The 16,559-nt window shown below is 40.6% G+C and overlaps 1 protein-coding gene across 1 annotated transcript in view; it reads left to right on the top strand.

Annotated features, from left to right (window-relative positions):
* Nucleotides 1–16,559, top strand: part of REEP3 (receptor accessory protein 3) — a 96,776-nt gene that overhangs the window by 35,161 nt on the left and 45,056 nt on the right. The window contains exon 2 of the mRNA XM_040975829.1: nt 4,868–4,940. Within this exon, the coding sequence (XP_040831763.1) occupies nt 4,868–4,940 (73 nt within the window). The remainder of the gene's footprint in view (nt 1–4,867; nt 4,941–16,559) is intronic.

Here is a 16,559-nt window from a genome sequence, read left to right on the forward strand (position 1 = left end):
TGACGTCTTGCTACTTACACGGAGGCAAAATGACTCACAGGGAGTTTTATCACAGGGACAATATACATTACCACTAAGCCTTATGCTAGCTATTTGGATTCAGTTGGTCTTAGACTGGCACAAATTGATTATTTCCAAGGGTTTAGATTAAATTGTTTCCATTTCAGTTTATGTAACTGCTTCTCTTTTGCTTTATTATGATCTCTTTTATGTGGAATTGCCAAAAGCCTTGATAATTTGTAGTCACTTTTACATTACTCTTAAAAGTCAGTTAGACTGCAAATCATCTTACTATACAAACAGCTTATTGTTTAACGGGAGAGAGTTTTAATCTAAAATTAAGCATAATAGTGGCACACTTGAAATTGTTCAAGATACAGAATTTAAAATTTCAGCTTCTTAGGCCTTGCTTCCAATGATACTCATTCCCAGCTGATTATTATACACCATTTTAGCAACTGTTGAACCAGTTACCAGGCATGCATTTCCAATAAGTCTCAAGGGCTACAATTCCTCTCAGGATTCTGCAATCACTGAAATGTAGTTCTGTCTGGCACCTATTAATTGTATTATCTTTTATTTATGAGCTTGCAATAAAAGATTTCCTTTGGGGGAAAAGTACTACTTTGGAAAAAAAAATCTAGAAGCCTTCTATTGCAAATTTCTATTTCTAGAATTTCTTCTTTTGATTCAGACTGTGATTCTATTTTAAAATTCAATATATTCTAATATTAGAGGACTACTATTCACAATGGAATTGTTTTTCAAATGCCGTTAGCTGAGTTGCCTTTTGATTTCAATGTCTTCTGTGATGTCCCCCTACGTATGCTGTACCATTGTTCTCCTGATAGAAACATGTTATAGTTTCCCTTGAGTGAAACACAAGCCAGCGCTGGTGCCCTGGTGATGCTCAACAACTGAGGGAAGGGACTGATTCATGCCGTTTGCTGCTTCCCGCAGTGTAGGACGCTTGTTACAATAGCCCGTTTGAAGCCATGAGAGTGACCTCACTAAGTGGAGCTAGGAGGAGATGCGTACAGCACAATATTTCTACTGTCCAGAGACAGGAAAGGTACTTCACTTGAAGGGTATAGTAAAATGTAGTCAAAGAGATAATTAGGAATAAAATGGGAGTGCTATTTACTATTAATGATGGGTTTGTGAGTTTTAATGTCTGTTTTTAGTATACTTCATATGTAGAACTTATTTTATAGTAAGGATAGCCAGAAAACTGTTTCCATAGAAATAGGTTGTTTCGAAATGGGAGGAGACTGTTATGGATATCCTGCTTTGCCATCTCATTTCATTGCACAATATTAAATTTATGAGTAGCAATAGTGTTGTGACAGTAGGTGCTTTCCTGGCGCCTTTATGTACAGCTAGCTGAAAGTCTAGTGGAGGTTCTCAGACACAGCTACCGTCACTGCATATTTTTGCTTTTCTTGATTGCCTAGCACTGTGGGTGTAAATTTTATACCTAATTGAAATTATATTTAGCTGTTTGTTCTCCGTATGTTCTTTCAAAATCTGTTTTTCAGATGAATTTGTTTAAACATTAGATTGAGACAAAAAAGTAGCAATTGAAGAAAAATTAAAATCTGTAAATACAGATATACCAGAGGGTCACCATAGTTAATACAGTTGAACAACAGACTTGAGCGTGTCCCCATAACATTTTACTTTTTAAGATTCACTGATTTTCATTGGAAAGATTTACAAAGAGAAGCAGAAACAGAAAGATCTTCCACCTGCTGGTTCACTGCCAAAGTGGACACAACAATCAGAGCTGAGCCAGTTCGAAGCCAATAGCCAGGAGCTTCTTCCGGGACTTCCACACAGGTTTAGGATCCCAAGGCTTTCCCAGGCCACAAGCAGGGAGCTCGAAGGGAACTGGAGCAGCCTGAACACAAACTGGTACCCTTAGGGGATCCCAGCACTTGCAAAGGGACGATTAGTTACTTGAGCCATCACACCAGGCCCTCCATGAAATATTTTTAAAAAGAATGATACAGTTCTTTTTTATTTTTATTTTATTTTTTTAAAGATCTATTTTATTTTTATCGCAAAGTCAGATATACAGAGAGGAGGACAGACAGAAAGGAAGATCATCCATCCAATGATGCACTCCCCAAGTGAGCGCAACGGGTGGTGCTGCGCCAATTCAAAGCCAAGAGTCAGGAACCTCCTCTAGGTCTCCCACGCAGGTGCAGGGTCCCAAGATTTTGGGCCGTCCTCGACTGCTTTCCCAGGCCACAAGCAAGGAGCTGGATGGGAAGTAAAGCAGCTGGGATTAGAACCGGCACCCATATGGGATCCTGGCGTGTTCAGGGAGAGGACTTTAGCCAGTAGGCCACAGCGCCAGGCCCAGAATGATACAGTTCTAAGATGACTGAAGGAGAGGCATCATCATTTTCTCAAAGAAAACTAAGCATTGCATTGCATTGAATTCCAAAGTAAATGTCATACACGATTTCCTATACTTTTACAAAAACAGCCTTTAACACTCTTGCTGTAGCTTTTGTCTTCATACAGCAGGGTCTTATAATATACTTAAAGAAAATTCAAGACTGTGGTATATGTTTTCTACTGAAAGAAGATGGGTGTAATAGTTGGGGAATATAACTTGGTGGTCAAGCTTGATCTAAAGTTAAGATAATATCATTTAGGGAATAAAGATTGAGTATAAGAATGGAGGGATCCAGCACAACAGCTCAGTGGCTGAATCTTCACCTTGAAAGCTTGGAGATACATTTTGATGCCAGTTTCTGTCCTGACTGCTCTGTTGTCCTTCCATTTCCCTGTCTGTGGCCTGGGAAAGCAGTGGAGGATGGCCCAAAGCCTTGGGACCCTGCACCTGTGTGGGGGAAAACTGGCAGAGGCTCCTGGCTCCTGACTTTGGATCAACTACTTAGCTCTGGCTGTTGTGCCCACTTGGGGGAAAACCCCTGGATGGAAGATCTTTCTAGCATTCCTTCTCTCTGTAAATCTGATCTGCTTTTCCAATAAAAATAAGTAAATCCTTAAAAGAAATAGAAAGAGAGAGAGAGAGAAGGAAGGAAGGAAGGAATTGCCTGTATTTTTCAAAGGAATGGGGGCTGGCAGGAACCCCTGTATGTTGACCATCCTCTGTCCAGGCTATCTTACATAGCTTATGTCCTGACTACAAGATAAGTATTTTTAGAAATGTTTTTGAAGATATAGAAAAAAAATGGCTCACTTAACTTTTGAAACTAAAATTTTTTGATCAGCAGGGACCTGGACTGTCATTCCAATATGGGGTGTGTCACTGCAGGTGGCTGTCCTAACAAGCTCCACTAGAAAGGCAGCTCCAAGAAAATGGTTCTGATGGGTTTATAAATGTGGATGTGATGGGCTATATAAACTTATTATTGAATTTTTTTTCCAGAAAATTTTTTTTGATGTTTTATTTATCTTTTTGCAAGGGAAGGGAGACAGAATTCCCATCCACTGGTTCAGTTTCCCAGTGCTCGGGCCCAGGCCTGACCAAAGCTGCTTCTATTTCTTTGACAAGGGTGCCAGGCTTCACCCGTTGCCTCTCAGAGGAAGCCAAATTCAGCAGACAGAATCAAGACCTGAACCCAGGCATCCCGGTCGGTCCTAACCATGAGGCCCCCATACCAGCCCCATAGAGTAATTTTTGGCGACACAAATTCTATGATATGGTACGTCAAATTGCTCATTGTAAGCTATGTACACTATGTCATGACATTTCCGCGGCTACACATTCATTATATTTGTGTGTATCTTTAGGATGTAAGATTTCGTGACCAGAACAAATGACATAAAAGTTTTGTTCGAAAATTAAAGTTATTTTAAATGCTTTGAAGGTTATTTAAATGCCTATTGTCATTAATATACCACACTACAGAGCTCTGTCACCATAATTAAAAACCAGTGCTTCCTAAAATGATAACACAAAGGACTGAGTTTTTATTACTACAGATTTTCTGTGTATGTGAGCATGTGTGTGTTATATTTATATTTTAGGTATATGATGAAAATCACTGAGAATCTCTATACAATAAAACGTTGTCGATGATTATCTCTGACTGATAGAATTAGGGACATTTTTATTTTACTTTTGATGATTTCCTGAATTTTCCAAGTATTCCTTTAAGAATTTTTTTTGTGATGAGATAAAAGGATTTAAATTTAATGTAATTTTACTTTCCCCAAAAACATTTTACTTTCCATGAAACTTTTATCTAAAATACTGAGGGCCAGGCATGCGGCAGCATGTTAAGCCACTCTTTGGGACACTCACAGAGTCTTTGTTGCTAATGCACCTGAGAGGCGACAGATGATGTGTGGAGCACGTGGGTGGCTGCCACACAAGCAGGAGACTCCAGTGCACTGCCTGGCTTCTGCTGGATCCTGTCCCAGTCCCACCTGCTGCCAACTTATGAGGAATGGACCAGCCCCTCTCTTTGTCCTTTTCCCTTTCTTTCTCTGTCTTTCAAGTAATTAAATAGATCTTTTTTTTTTCTATTTTAATTTTATAATACAATGCCTTAGGCTTCGGAGTTTCCCTTGCCCATTCCCCAAATTTGCTCCCCCTCACTGATTTCCCCCATATTCTCACACCAGCACGGTCCTTCATAAGCAGTCACCAGTCCGTCATTCTGCTGTTGAAGTGCATCCTGACATTCATAGTGGTTGTGCATAGGTATTTTAAAATCATTGATACTGAAGTTTTTTAAAAATATGTTTTAACTTTCTTTTCTGAAAAGATTTACGAAGTTTGTACAAACTTGCACTTGTGTGTTTTCTGTTTCTATGGGTTAGGTTTTCTATGGTTTAAATTTATACTGTTGTGTCTGATTAGTCTTCTACTTTTTACTTTCAGGCTGGTGTTTGGAATGCTTTATCCTGCATATTATTCATACAAAACTGTGAAAACAAAAAACGTGAAAGAATATGTGAGTATAATTTTTGAGGGATTAATTCTAATTTAATATTTCTGTGATGTGCAACACTAGTAATATTTTGGGTTAAAATGTTATATAAATGTGATGTAATGAAATTTATCTTTTTTAGAAACCAATTTGGCATCTAAATAAGTGTGTGGTTCCCAAGATGAATGATTGACTAGCTCTTCATTTAGTCTATAAATTCCAGTATAACAAGGGGATTTTTTTGTTTGACTTAGGAGATGGAAACTGGTTTGTGATAACTTTTACCCGTATAAATTTACGGTACACCAAGAATGTATCTCTCTGAGCATAAAGTTTTTTCCTCTATTTCTGATTGATTTTAATAAGCAAATACCCTATCACTACTCACAATCTTTTTGTTCTTCACTCGGACTCTTTGTGATGACTTCACTTTTAATCCTCAGTATTTCTTCTCAAACTTTTCTGTTTCCTAATATTTGTTTTATTTTGTTTTTGCTAATTGTTTTTATTTATTTTTTAAAATTTCTGATATTTCTCTAAATTTCCAATTTCAACCATCCCCTTTAATAGTAAATGAGCTGGGCCTGACACAGTGGTCTAGCAGCTAGAGTCCTCACCTTGAACATGCCAGGATCCCATATGGGTGCCGGTTCTAATCCTGGCAGCTCCACTTCCCATCCAGCTCCCTGCTTGTGGCCTGGGAAAGCAGTTGAGGATGGCCCAAAGCCTTGGGACCCTGATCCCTCATGGAAGAAGACCTGGAGGGGCTTCTGGCTCCTGGCTTTGAATTGGCGCAGCACTGGCCGTTGTGCTCACTTAGGGAGTGAATCATCAAATGAAAGATCTTCCTCTCTGTCTGTCCTCTCTGTATATCTGACTTTGCGATAAAAATAAATCTTTAAAAAAAAATAGTAAATGATTTTCTCTACCTGTAATTCCTGGCACAATTTATTATTTTTGATGAAGTGAATTTGCAGAGCGTGGCACAACCATATGTTGTTGGTTGCTAATCAGGAAATGTAAGGAGTCATTATGAAGATAAATGCATGGAAGTAATCATGGCTCTTGAAACACTGAGCTAATAGTCACATAACACAAAATTAACCATTTAGACCAACATTTAGTACCATCACATTATTGCTCAAACACTATAGATGGTTCCAAAATGTTTCCATCACTCCAAAATAAAACCCCTTGCCCAAAGCAGTGGTTTCCTATCCTCCTCTTCCCCCAGCTCAGAAATGTGCTTTCTGATTAGTGTGGATTTGCCTATTCTGGATGTTTCATATAACTGGAATGGTGTTATAGGCGACCCCTCCATGTGTGCTTGTTTTCTCTTACTGTGTTTTCCACCTGTGTTTTAGCATGCACGAGTGCTGCTTTCCTTGGCGTGTCTGAGCATGGATGTGCTGCCTCTTGTTTATCCGTTCTCTGCTGACATTTGAAGTATTACTACCTTTGGCTATTATGAATAGTGCTGTCACAGACATTCATTTGCTGAGATTTGAATACTTTTTTTTAGCCTTTTTCGATGTATAGCTATGGTTCTTTGTAACAGATCTTGGATGATCAAGGATTATATCATTGTTTATTTTGAATTTGGGGGGCTTGGGGAATGTAAGCAGAGATTTTTAACTAATTCTATTGAGCTTTTATAGCCATTGTTTTCTTTAATGTAAAACTAATTTTTGAAGTGAAGTATTTATGGGTTATTTAGAATGCTGGAATTTATCTGGCAGAGATCAAGAAATTACTTAGTTGAGCTCTAGAATTTTGCTTCATGTTATTAAGTATATCTTGAATCTATAGTTGGTGAAACATTCTTTAAGATATGGGACCACAATAAGTCCTACTTGTGTAAATTCCCTTTCATAAATAGCTTGAAAATATATTCTAATGTGCATTGTAGTAAATGCTTCAAGTATTGGTTTGAAATGTTGGCATAGGGCCCGGCGCAATGGCATAGCAGTTGGGTTCCTCTCCTTGAACGTGCCAGGATCCCTTACGGCTGCCAGTTCTAATCCTAGCAGCCCTGCTTCCCATCCAGCTCCCTGCTTGTGTCCTGGGGAGGCAGTCGAGGATGGCCCAAAGCCCCCATGTGGGAAACTTGGAGGAGGCTCCTGGGCTCCTGGCTTTAGATTGGCTCAGCTCCAGCCTTTGCAGCTGCTTAGGGCGTGAACCATAGGATGGAGGATCTTCCTCTCTGTCTCTCCTCCTCTCTTTATATCTGCCTTTCCAATATAATAATAATAGTAATAATAATAATAATAATAATAAATCTTTTTTAAATGTTGGCATATTTTTGTTTTTAGAAGTCATTTCTTCTCTTCCTCAGTGTGCTCCTCAAACTGTGTGATAAAGGACTGGTTTTGCTTTGCTTTATTTTGTTTTTGTTTCCCCAATGTCATAGACCAATTTGTTTGTAAGATGAAAAAAAAAAACTAATCACTGAAAACATAAAATTGAAACAAAAAGAGAGAGAGAGAAAGAGAGAGAGAGAGCCAGGAAAACGGAATGCAACCCACTGTTTTAAAAAATCCTAGATTCAGTGGACATGAAGTTACTATCAATTTTTGAACTTAGAGCAACAACACAGTAACACTTCACAGCATTGTACAGTGCCCTGGACAACATGCTGCCTATGGTGCAATGTTTTAACTGAAAGTATTTTTTGAAAGGTAAAAATAGCAATAGTCCATCATTTCCAGACGGTGAAGGTAGCCACTGAGGAGTGCGTTACTGCCCAGTGCTTAACAAGCCTGAAGCCTCTGTGATGCTGAAGGTAGTTAGTGTGCGTGAAACCAGGGTGACAGGTCTGTGACTTTGGACTGGTTCCAACCTCTTATGCTTCTGAAAGACCCAGGATACAGGATAACGGATGTGTTTCTTTTGGGGGGGGCGGTCTTTGCTGAAGATATTCTCCCAATTTCCCTCCCAAATCTACTTGGTTCTATGGGGGAAATGCCAAGCATAAATTGAAAATGAAGGAGCCAGTGCTGTGCTGTTGCAAATTAAGCCTCCGCCTGTGGTGCCAGCATCCCTACCTGCTGCACTTCCAACCCAAATGCCTGCAAATGGCCTAGGAAAGCTGTACAGGATGACCCCAGTGCTTGGGCCCCTTGGCCCTCAAAAGAGCCTGGAAGAGACTCCTGGCTCCTGGCTTCCGGCCGGCCAGCGCTGACCATCACAGTCCTTGGGGAGTGTGTCAGTATGTGTGAATCTCTCTCTGTCTCTCCTTCTCTGTAATTCAGTCTTTCACATACAAATAAGTAACTTTTTAAAAATTAAAAAGAGGGCCCGGCGCGGTGGCGCAAGTGGTTAAGGTCCTCACCTTGCACGCCCGTGATCCCATATGGGCGCCGGTTCTATCCCGGCAGTCCCACTTCCCTTCCAGCTCCCTGCCTGTGGCCTGGGAAAGCAGTCGAGGACGGCCCAAAGCTTTGGGACCCTGCACCCGCGTGGGAGACCCGGAAGAGGCTCCTGGCTTCGGATCGGCATAGCACTGGCCGTTGCGCTCACTTGGGTAGTGAATCATCGGACAGAAGATCTTCCTTTCTGTCTCTCCTCTCTGTATATCTGCCTTTCCAATAAAAAAATAATAAAAATAAATCTTTAAAAAAATTAAAAAGAAAATGAAGTTAACATGTGAAGTTCTAATGATTTAATGATTTGTAATCAACAAGAACAGAAATACCATCCCCCAAAATAAAAGAGAACAATAATATGAAGATATTAAATACATTATAATAGAAATTAGATTTCATATATAAACAAATGCTAAAATATAAAGCTGGAAAGATGTTTTCTGGATATTGGCATAACAACTATTATTAAAAATCAGTCCATTTACTGATACGCCTCAATATAATTTATTTCTTTTTAAAAAAAATTTATTTATTTTTATTGGAAAGTCAGATCTACAGAGAGAAGGAGAGACAGAAAGATCTTCCATCCACTGGTTCACTCCCCAAGCAGCTGCAATGGAGTTAAACCAATCTGAAGCCAGGAGCCAGGTACTTCTTCCAGATCTCCCACACGGGTGCAGGATCCCAAGACTTTGGGCCATCCTCGACTGCTTTCCTAGGCCACAAACAAGGAGCTGGATGGAAAGTGGGCAGCCGGGATACAAACCAGTGTCCATATGGGATCCTGGCATGTGTAAGGCGAAGACCTTAGCCACTAGCCCCACTTCAATAAAACTTTAGTGTTAGCTTTTAAAGACTTAAAAACATGATTTTGTGCATTTTATTCCTTTAATACAGCACTTAGATTTTATTACTTATTAATTTGTAAAATTGAGGATTGTTAAGGCTAATGTAACTGAAATTTTCCTTATGCTTCATACATTAAAGTTTTATTCTTATTCAAACTGGTGAGAGAACTAAGATTTCACATTAATATATACATGTATGGGTATATTTAGATATTTTGTGTATTTATTTATGTAAAATTTCCCCACTTTAAGGCTGATTGGCTAGTAACTTGAATTCCACCTGCAGCCTTGTTTCTGCTTTATCTTATCTATCACCCCAGTATTCACAGTTGGGATTAGCATCAGACATTACTCTGCAGCCCTACAAAGTAGACATGGAAGCTGTCCCCGTGTTACAGGTTCAGCGAGCCACATGCACCTGCCCGTGGTCACGTGGGCCCTCAGCACAGGGTAGGCACCAGATCAGTGTTCTCTTCCTAGTGTTTACTGCATTTGCCCGGACTACCTTTAGATATGTAGATGAGGAACAGAGCTTCCCCACAACTGGAAACTGCTTTCACAGCCAAACAGTGAATTCGCTCTTGGCAGATTCAAAGGTGCGTTCCTATGGAGCACAACCAAATAGATGTTTTTCCAGGAAGGACGGTTCAGGCAGCTTAACCAGTACTGAGGCAGGATTGTAAGCCTCTAAACTGTGAACTAAGCGATTACAGTGAAATTAGAAGTTTCTTACATTCTCTAATATTAGAAATGCTAGAGTCTTGACAGTCCTTTAAGTTCCTTTCAATCTAAGTTCACTTTGACAATAATTTGAATATTACTTTCTCACACCCACCTGCAAAAGTGGCTGAGTCTCAACTAAAAACACAGGCAACCCACTTAAACGGACACCAACAGTTGTATTAGAACTCTTCCCTATTACATTTTCCTGTATGGTATGCCTTTATCCAAAGTTGCTATAGTTTCTTGTAAAATTAACTTGCTTAGAATCGTTATCGTTATATACTAATATTCCCCTTACACTATCTAATATTTTATTCCTTAATCATACGTTCATTTGTGTTTGTCTCTCCCACCAGAATAAACTCCATAGGGAAGATTTTGGTTGTTTTGTGAATTGTGCCCCCATACATAGACAATACATGTTGCTTGGTATGCACTTAATTTTTTAATGCCAAAAAAAAAAATCAAGAAAGGAGAAATTAGACTTCTAGGCATGTATCAGATGTTAAATTGTGCTTCAAGGAGCACAGAGCTTTCTTCAGAGCTAATCTGCAAGTTAGAAGGTGCCCTCTCAGTCCACAGCACTTGCCTCCAAGCCCAGTTTCTTTAGGGCATTACGTTATGACCTAAATTCTGCTGCTATCTACTTCCAAATCAGTTCCAGAAAGCAAACATTTTTCAATTAATTTAGTTCTTCCCACCCTAACTACTACCCTTCCTCTTAAGCCTGTAAATGGTAGATGGCACCTGATAAAACAGATGCTGTGTTCAAATCAAAACAAATGGAAAGTGCTGTGTATTTTGGCAACCGTCCTTTCTTCCTTTGCCTATTTTTAAAACAGAGCTTTCCTAGGATATAATTTCCTGTGTAGTGCGGCTGATATGGCCTACTTAACAGACTTCTCAGCCTTGCAGTAACTGAAATGTAAGCTTACTGATGAATTAGTATGCTTTTGCACATTTTTCCAGGCTCATACCATCTCACAACTGAAAACAAAGTATTTACTTCCAAGTCATGTGTAATTGCTGTAACTTTTCTAGGAAACTAGTATTCTTATTTCAAGAATGTTGGCTAAAACAGCAGTGAAAAGCACTCAAAAACCGAAATCAAGGATTTGGCCTGTAGGATCACTGTGAGCCAGAACAAAGAACTGGGCCAACTGGGGGATTACTCTTTAGGTGGCCTAGAAATGGCCCTCTGAAAATCTGTTGACTGTTTTCGAAAGTGATCTAATCTTTGAACATTTAGGTGATGGGAAAATGAACAAATGTTCCATGTGCCGGTTCTATAGTTCTTACTGATTTAGCAGAACCTGAAGTTGTCTGGTGGTTTTAGCATGGTTATAAAAAGAACTTTTCTGTATTGTTGTAAAGTGTTCCCTTTATATTTTGGATTAAAAATATTTATTTTATTAAAGGGTTTTAATGATTTGGAAAGTTTAAAGTGTAGACTGCTGAGGAAGGTGAGAGTCTTACTAAAAATTAGTTTTTTCAGGCCTCATGCCTATCTGTTTTTCATTCTGATTTATTTTTTCTAATAAGTTTTTTTTAAACAAATTTGTTTTACTTGAAACTCAGAATTACAGAGGGTATGGAAGAGAGAGAGAAAGAATGAGCGAGCAAGCTTCTATCCACTGGCTCACTCCCCAAATCTTAACAACTGTCAGAGCTAGGCCGATCCTAAGTCAGGAGCCAGGTGCTTCGTTGGGGTCATTCTTGTGGTTGCTGGGCACAAACATTTGGGCTACCTTTCACTGCTTTCCCAGGCTGTTAACAGGGAGCAGGATTGGGAACAGGCAGGGCTGGAACCAACACCTACACAGGATACTGACTCTGCAGGCAGAGGATTAGCATGTTATACCGCTGCTGCAGCCCCTGGTAGTTTTTGTTTTTACAAACTTGTACTTGCTTATAACTTAACAAGACGTTTAGTTTTCCAAGGCTTATGATCAAAAACAACAGTTGCTTCACCTTCATTTCCTCGTTTCTACTTCCATTTCTCTGGAGACACCTACCTGTGTTCTCTTTATTTAGATCTTTTAGGCTTCCTTGCTTTTTCTTAATTTCTCAGATGGACATTGTGAGTTAACTTCCTTTTCTGAAAGATGATTTAGTAGCTACCCCATTTAATAGCTTCCCATTATATGCATACATAATTCCCAGCCCCCAGAGTTCCTCAGTATCGTTTGGATCAATATTCCATGGGTAGAGTGATGTTCAATACCTCAATTTTTTTTTTTAAAGATTTATTTTTATTATTTTTCATTGGAAAGGCGGATATACAGAGAGGAGAGACAGAGAGGAAGATCTTCCGTCCGATGATTCACTCCCCAAGTGAGCGCAACAGGCCGATACTATGCCGGTCCGAAGCCAGGAGCCTCTTCCGGGTCTCCCACGTGGGTGCAGGGTCCCAAAGCTTTGGGCCGTCCTCGACTGCTTTCCCAGGCCACAGGCAGGGAGCTGGAAGGGAAGCGGGGCTGCTGGGATAGAACCGGCGCCCATATGGGATCCCGGGCGTGCAAGGCGAGGACCTTTAACCACTTGCGCCACCGCGCCGGGCCCCAATACCTCAATTTAAAAGAAGCAATCAAATACAGAGCACGGCATCTGGAGCCGGGGGCGGGGGGCAGCCTGGATGATCACCCCCATAATGGGTGAACTTTAGAGCAAGTTATCTGACTTTACTGTGCCAAACTTCATTATCTATAAAACGAGAGCAGTTGTTAATACCGCTTCTTCAGGCGGTCATGAGGGTTACATGGGTTAACGAATGGGAAGGTAACAGTACATGTTTTCATTCTGTAAACAACTCTTTGTCGCCAATCCCCATGGTGTCCTACCATTGCCCTTCTTTGCCCTGGTGCTTTTCCTCACTTTGCTGTTGTTTCCATTTGTTCTGTGTTCTGTGCTTGTTGTAGATTCAGACCTAGGGTCTTCTCAGTGCAGTCAGGCACGTCTTCTCCGTGCATTCACTGCACTGGCTCTGGTTTCGGGTTTCTTAGTTTCTTGCCTGCCTCCCTTTTTTCTTTTTTGACTTCCTCATCTTGATGGAATGAACCCCTCCTGAGAAGGCTAGCCGGAGAGGTCAGGCTTTCAAGCTGCTAGGTTAGGAATCATTTTCCTTCAAGATGCTAGAAGCTTTTTCTGCATTGTTATGACTTCTCATGACACTGTTGAGAAGTCTGCAGTAATTTTGATTCTTACCTGGCTCCCCCAGTCAGGAAGTGTGTGGGATCTTTTCCATATCCGCCCTTGTTTCAAAACTCCATGATGATATGCATTTCCATTGTTGTAAAATTTCATGACTGTGTGCTTTTTGTAAAACTATTATAATTGATTTTGCTAAACCCTCAATAATCCCTTTTAATCTGGGAATCTTGTCCTTAAGCCCGGGAAAATTTGGCTAAAGGTATGTCTTTAAATGATTTTCTACAGTCCATTTCCCCTGTTTTGGATTCCTTTGGCGCTGTTGCAAGGATGCTGACCTCACTGCTTCCCCAGACCTGGATCTCTTTCCTTCTCTTCCCATTTGTACCTTGGTGCTCTTTTCTAACAACACTCTTCAGTTTTATCTTCCACCCCTTCAATGGGTCTTTTTATTTTCTAATTTCCTAATTAGCTTTTAAGAGCCCTTTTTATTCTCTGAACATTCCTTTGTCTAAAGCATCCCATTCTTACTTTATGTGTGAGATTTCTTTTTTCTGAGGATTTGTATGATGATTTGAGGGACATAATTCAATTCTGCCTTTTTCTTGGCTTCAGTCTCTATTTTTCATAGACACTTTCCTCAAATGTGAGATGATGCTTGGTTCTCTTGTGCTCACAATTTGAGTGTTACAGTGGAGAGCTGACTGCTCTTTGGCCTTACAGCAATGCAGCAGCCAAAAAAGATCAGACATTTCAATTTCCCGTGAAAATGCTTCTTAAAGTTTCTCTTTCCTGGAGGGTGATCTGACTAGACCATTGTATTTGCTCCTGGGGCTGTGTAAGGATGTACCAAACTGGGTGGCTTAAAGCAGCAACCACATCCCAGGTTCTGGAGGCCGGAAGTCTGTATGTCAAGATCCCATGAGGCTGTATTGTCTCTGAATCCTGTTAAGACTGCCCACTCACACTTGAGCTGCCTGATGTTCTCCCCTAATTATCTCCATGGTTCTAAATTCTCTTCTCATTCATGTTGAATTAAGGGTCCACACTACTCCAGTATGACCTCATCTTAACCAAATTGCATCTTCAAGGACGCAATTTCTAAATAAGGTCACAATCCGAGGTGATGGGGCTTGGAACTTTGTTTAGTTTGCTTGGGTTGCTATGACAAAATACCACAGTCTGGCTGTCTTGAAACCATGGGGATTACTGTCTTACAGTGCTGGAGGCTGGAAGACCAAGGCCAAGGCACTGTCAGCAGTGCTTCTTGGTGAGTCCAGTCTTCCTGTCCTGGTGAAGGCCACCTGCTCACACATCCTCATGTGAGCTTTCCTCTGTGCACACATGAAGACAGAGATCCTTGTGTTCCCGAGCCACATGACCTCATTTACCCCTGACTACCTGCTTACTTACAGGCATCCTGTCCTAATACAGCCCTGCTGGAAGTCAGGGCTACCACCTATAACTTCTCAGCAGATAGAATTCTATAATGGATGGCTATCAACATTGGGGTGGGGAATCCACATTTAAGCGGACCAACGTGTTCTTGGAAAAGTATCTATGTCTGTGTCTTTAGACATTTCCTTTGGTGCCAGTCAGATGCTTTCACAGAAGATTCAGCCATCTGGTAAGATTGCCAGCCTTCTAGTGAGCGCATAAGCCAAGTTAGAGGCATTCAGCTTATAAACTTGAGCCTAGGCATCAATAGACCGACTTGGTGCTGAGGCAGAGATTTCCAAGTCTAGACCCCTTCTGATAGACCCTCTCTAGACTCCTCTGGAGACAGTGGAACATTGACAGCAGCTAAGGCAGGAGACTCTGTGGGTTCTGGACCGAGTGTGTGGGCCCCTGCCAGGCACACAGGAGATCCAGCTGGAGTCTCAGACTCCTGGCTGGCCCAGCTCTGCCCCTGTAGCCATTTTGGATAGTGAACCAGCAGATGGAAGATCTTTTTCTCTCTCTCTCTCACTCTCCCTTTCACTCTGACTTTTGAGTAAATAAAATGTTTGTTAAAAAAAAAACCAATTTGTTCATGATCACCTTGAGGTCATTATGATAGATTTCAACTTTAAGAAACAAATGTCAAATTTGAGTGAGACGATTCACTTGGAAGATTTAAAAATTGCCTAGCGTAGTTAGAATATGAATTAAAGTAACCCTTAACCTTTATAAAATAAATTGAAAGTATTCCCCAAATTTTCACACTGGGATACAGCTAGCAGCCTTAGTTTCCCATCCTTTTTTTTGCTTCTGATGAAAATGCTTTGGAAAACACACATAGGAAAAAAAATTCTCACCATGACACTTAAATAAGAGGCTAAGCCAGGATTTTGCTAATATGTAGGAAGAATTCCACAAATCACAGTGCCAATGGAAATGGAGTTTTAAGACTGGGACAGAGACTGTTGTTTCCATTAAAGGAAATGTTGCTAAGAAGTAAATTGGAAGGAGGCCTAGCCACCTCCACTCCCAATCCCTACTGGTAGAAGAACTTAAATTCACAAAAGCTACAGTGATGAAAAACTCCACTTCCTCCACCCTCCTGCCAGAAAAGCTGCATGTGGAGGCAGCCACGGTTCTGCCTTGCCCCGGTTGACTCTGGAGCTAGGCACCTCACTACCATGGACACAAGCCCCATAGGACCCAAGCAGCAGAGATTACAACTGGAAGAGAAATGAAAAATGCACAAGAAGACTGATTCAGAAAGACAATTACACATACCCCAGTTTACATTCTTCAGTGTAACAGCTTGTAGAGGACCTTATTTTGAAAATTCAAAAAAGGAAACATTCAACTCAACAAAGCAAGCAGTCAAAAGTAAAAGAATCTATAAAGAAGGGATGATGAATAAAGCAATAATATAAAAGCAAAAAAATAAAAGCAGAATGAGAGGAGTTAATATATCTAAGAATTATTGTGTTAAATGTGCTTAATAAGCACTTGAGATACCCAAGCGTCATGGCACAAGTGTCAAGCTGCCACCTGGGGTGCCTGCATCCAATATCCGAGCGCCTGGTGTGAGGCTTGGCTGGACGTCTGATCCAGCTCCAAGCACTTGGTCTCCTGCCAGCCACAGGGGAGGCCGGAATGGCCTTGCTAGCTCCCGAATTCACCTGGCCTACCTTCGGCTGCTGCAGGCATCTGGAGGGTCAACCAACAGAGCAGGGGTCGCTCTGCCTGTCACTGTCACTTTCAAACAAATAGATGAGAGAGAAATGGCTGAAGTAGAAGCAATTTTAAAAGATTTACACTATTAGAAACAAAAGGATTTAAACCATCAATACTAAATTTAAGTGACAAAAAAGCTTTAATCTTTGTCGTTAAAAAGTATTTTATCTTATAATAATGTCAGACTCACTTGATTTTCCAAGCAAAGGTTAGATAGTGTATGCAGGCATATTTCTGCCTTCACACAATAAATTAATGGAGCCACTTGGGGAAGTGTTTGACACTGACATTATGTTTGAACTTGATTTCGGCTTATGATGAAAGTTCTTCCCTTCTGCCTGAAGCAGACAGCTCTGCTCTTAGGGAACAGAGTGTGAGCTGTCAGTGTCGAG

Source organism: Ochotona curzoniae, unplaced genomic scaffold, assembly GCF_017591425.1.
Source record: "Ochotona curzoniae isolate NIBS_2020 unplaced genomic scaffold, NIBS_Ocur_1.0 contig_2692, whole genome shotgun sequence".
NCBI classification, from domain to species: domain Eukaryota; kingdom Metazoa; phylum Chordata; class Mammalia; order Lagomorpha; family Ochotonidae; genus Ochotona; species Ochotona curzoniae.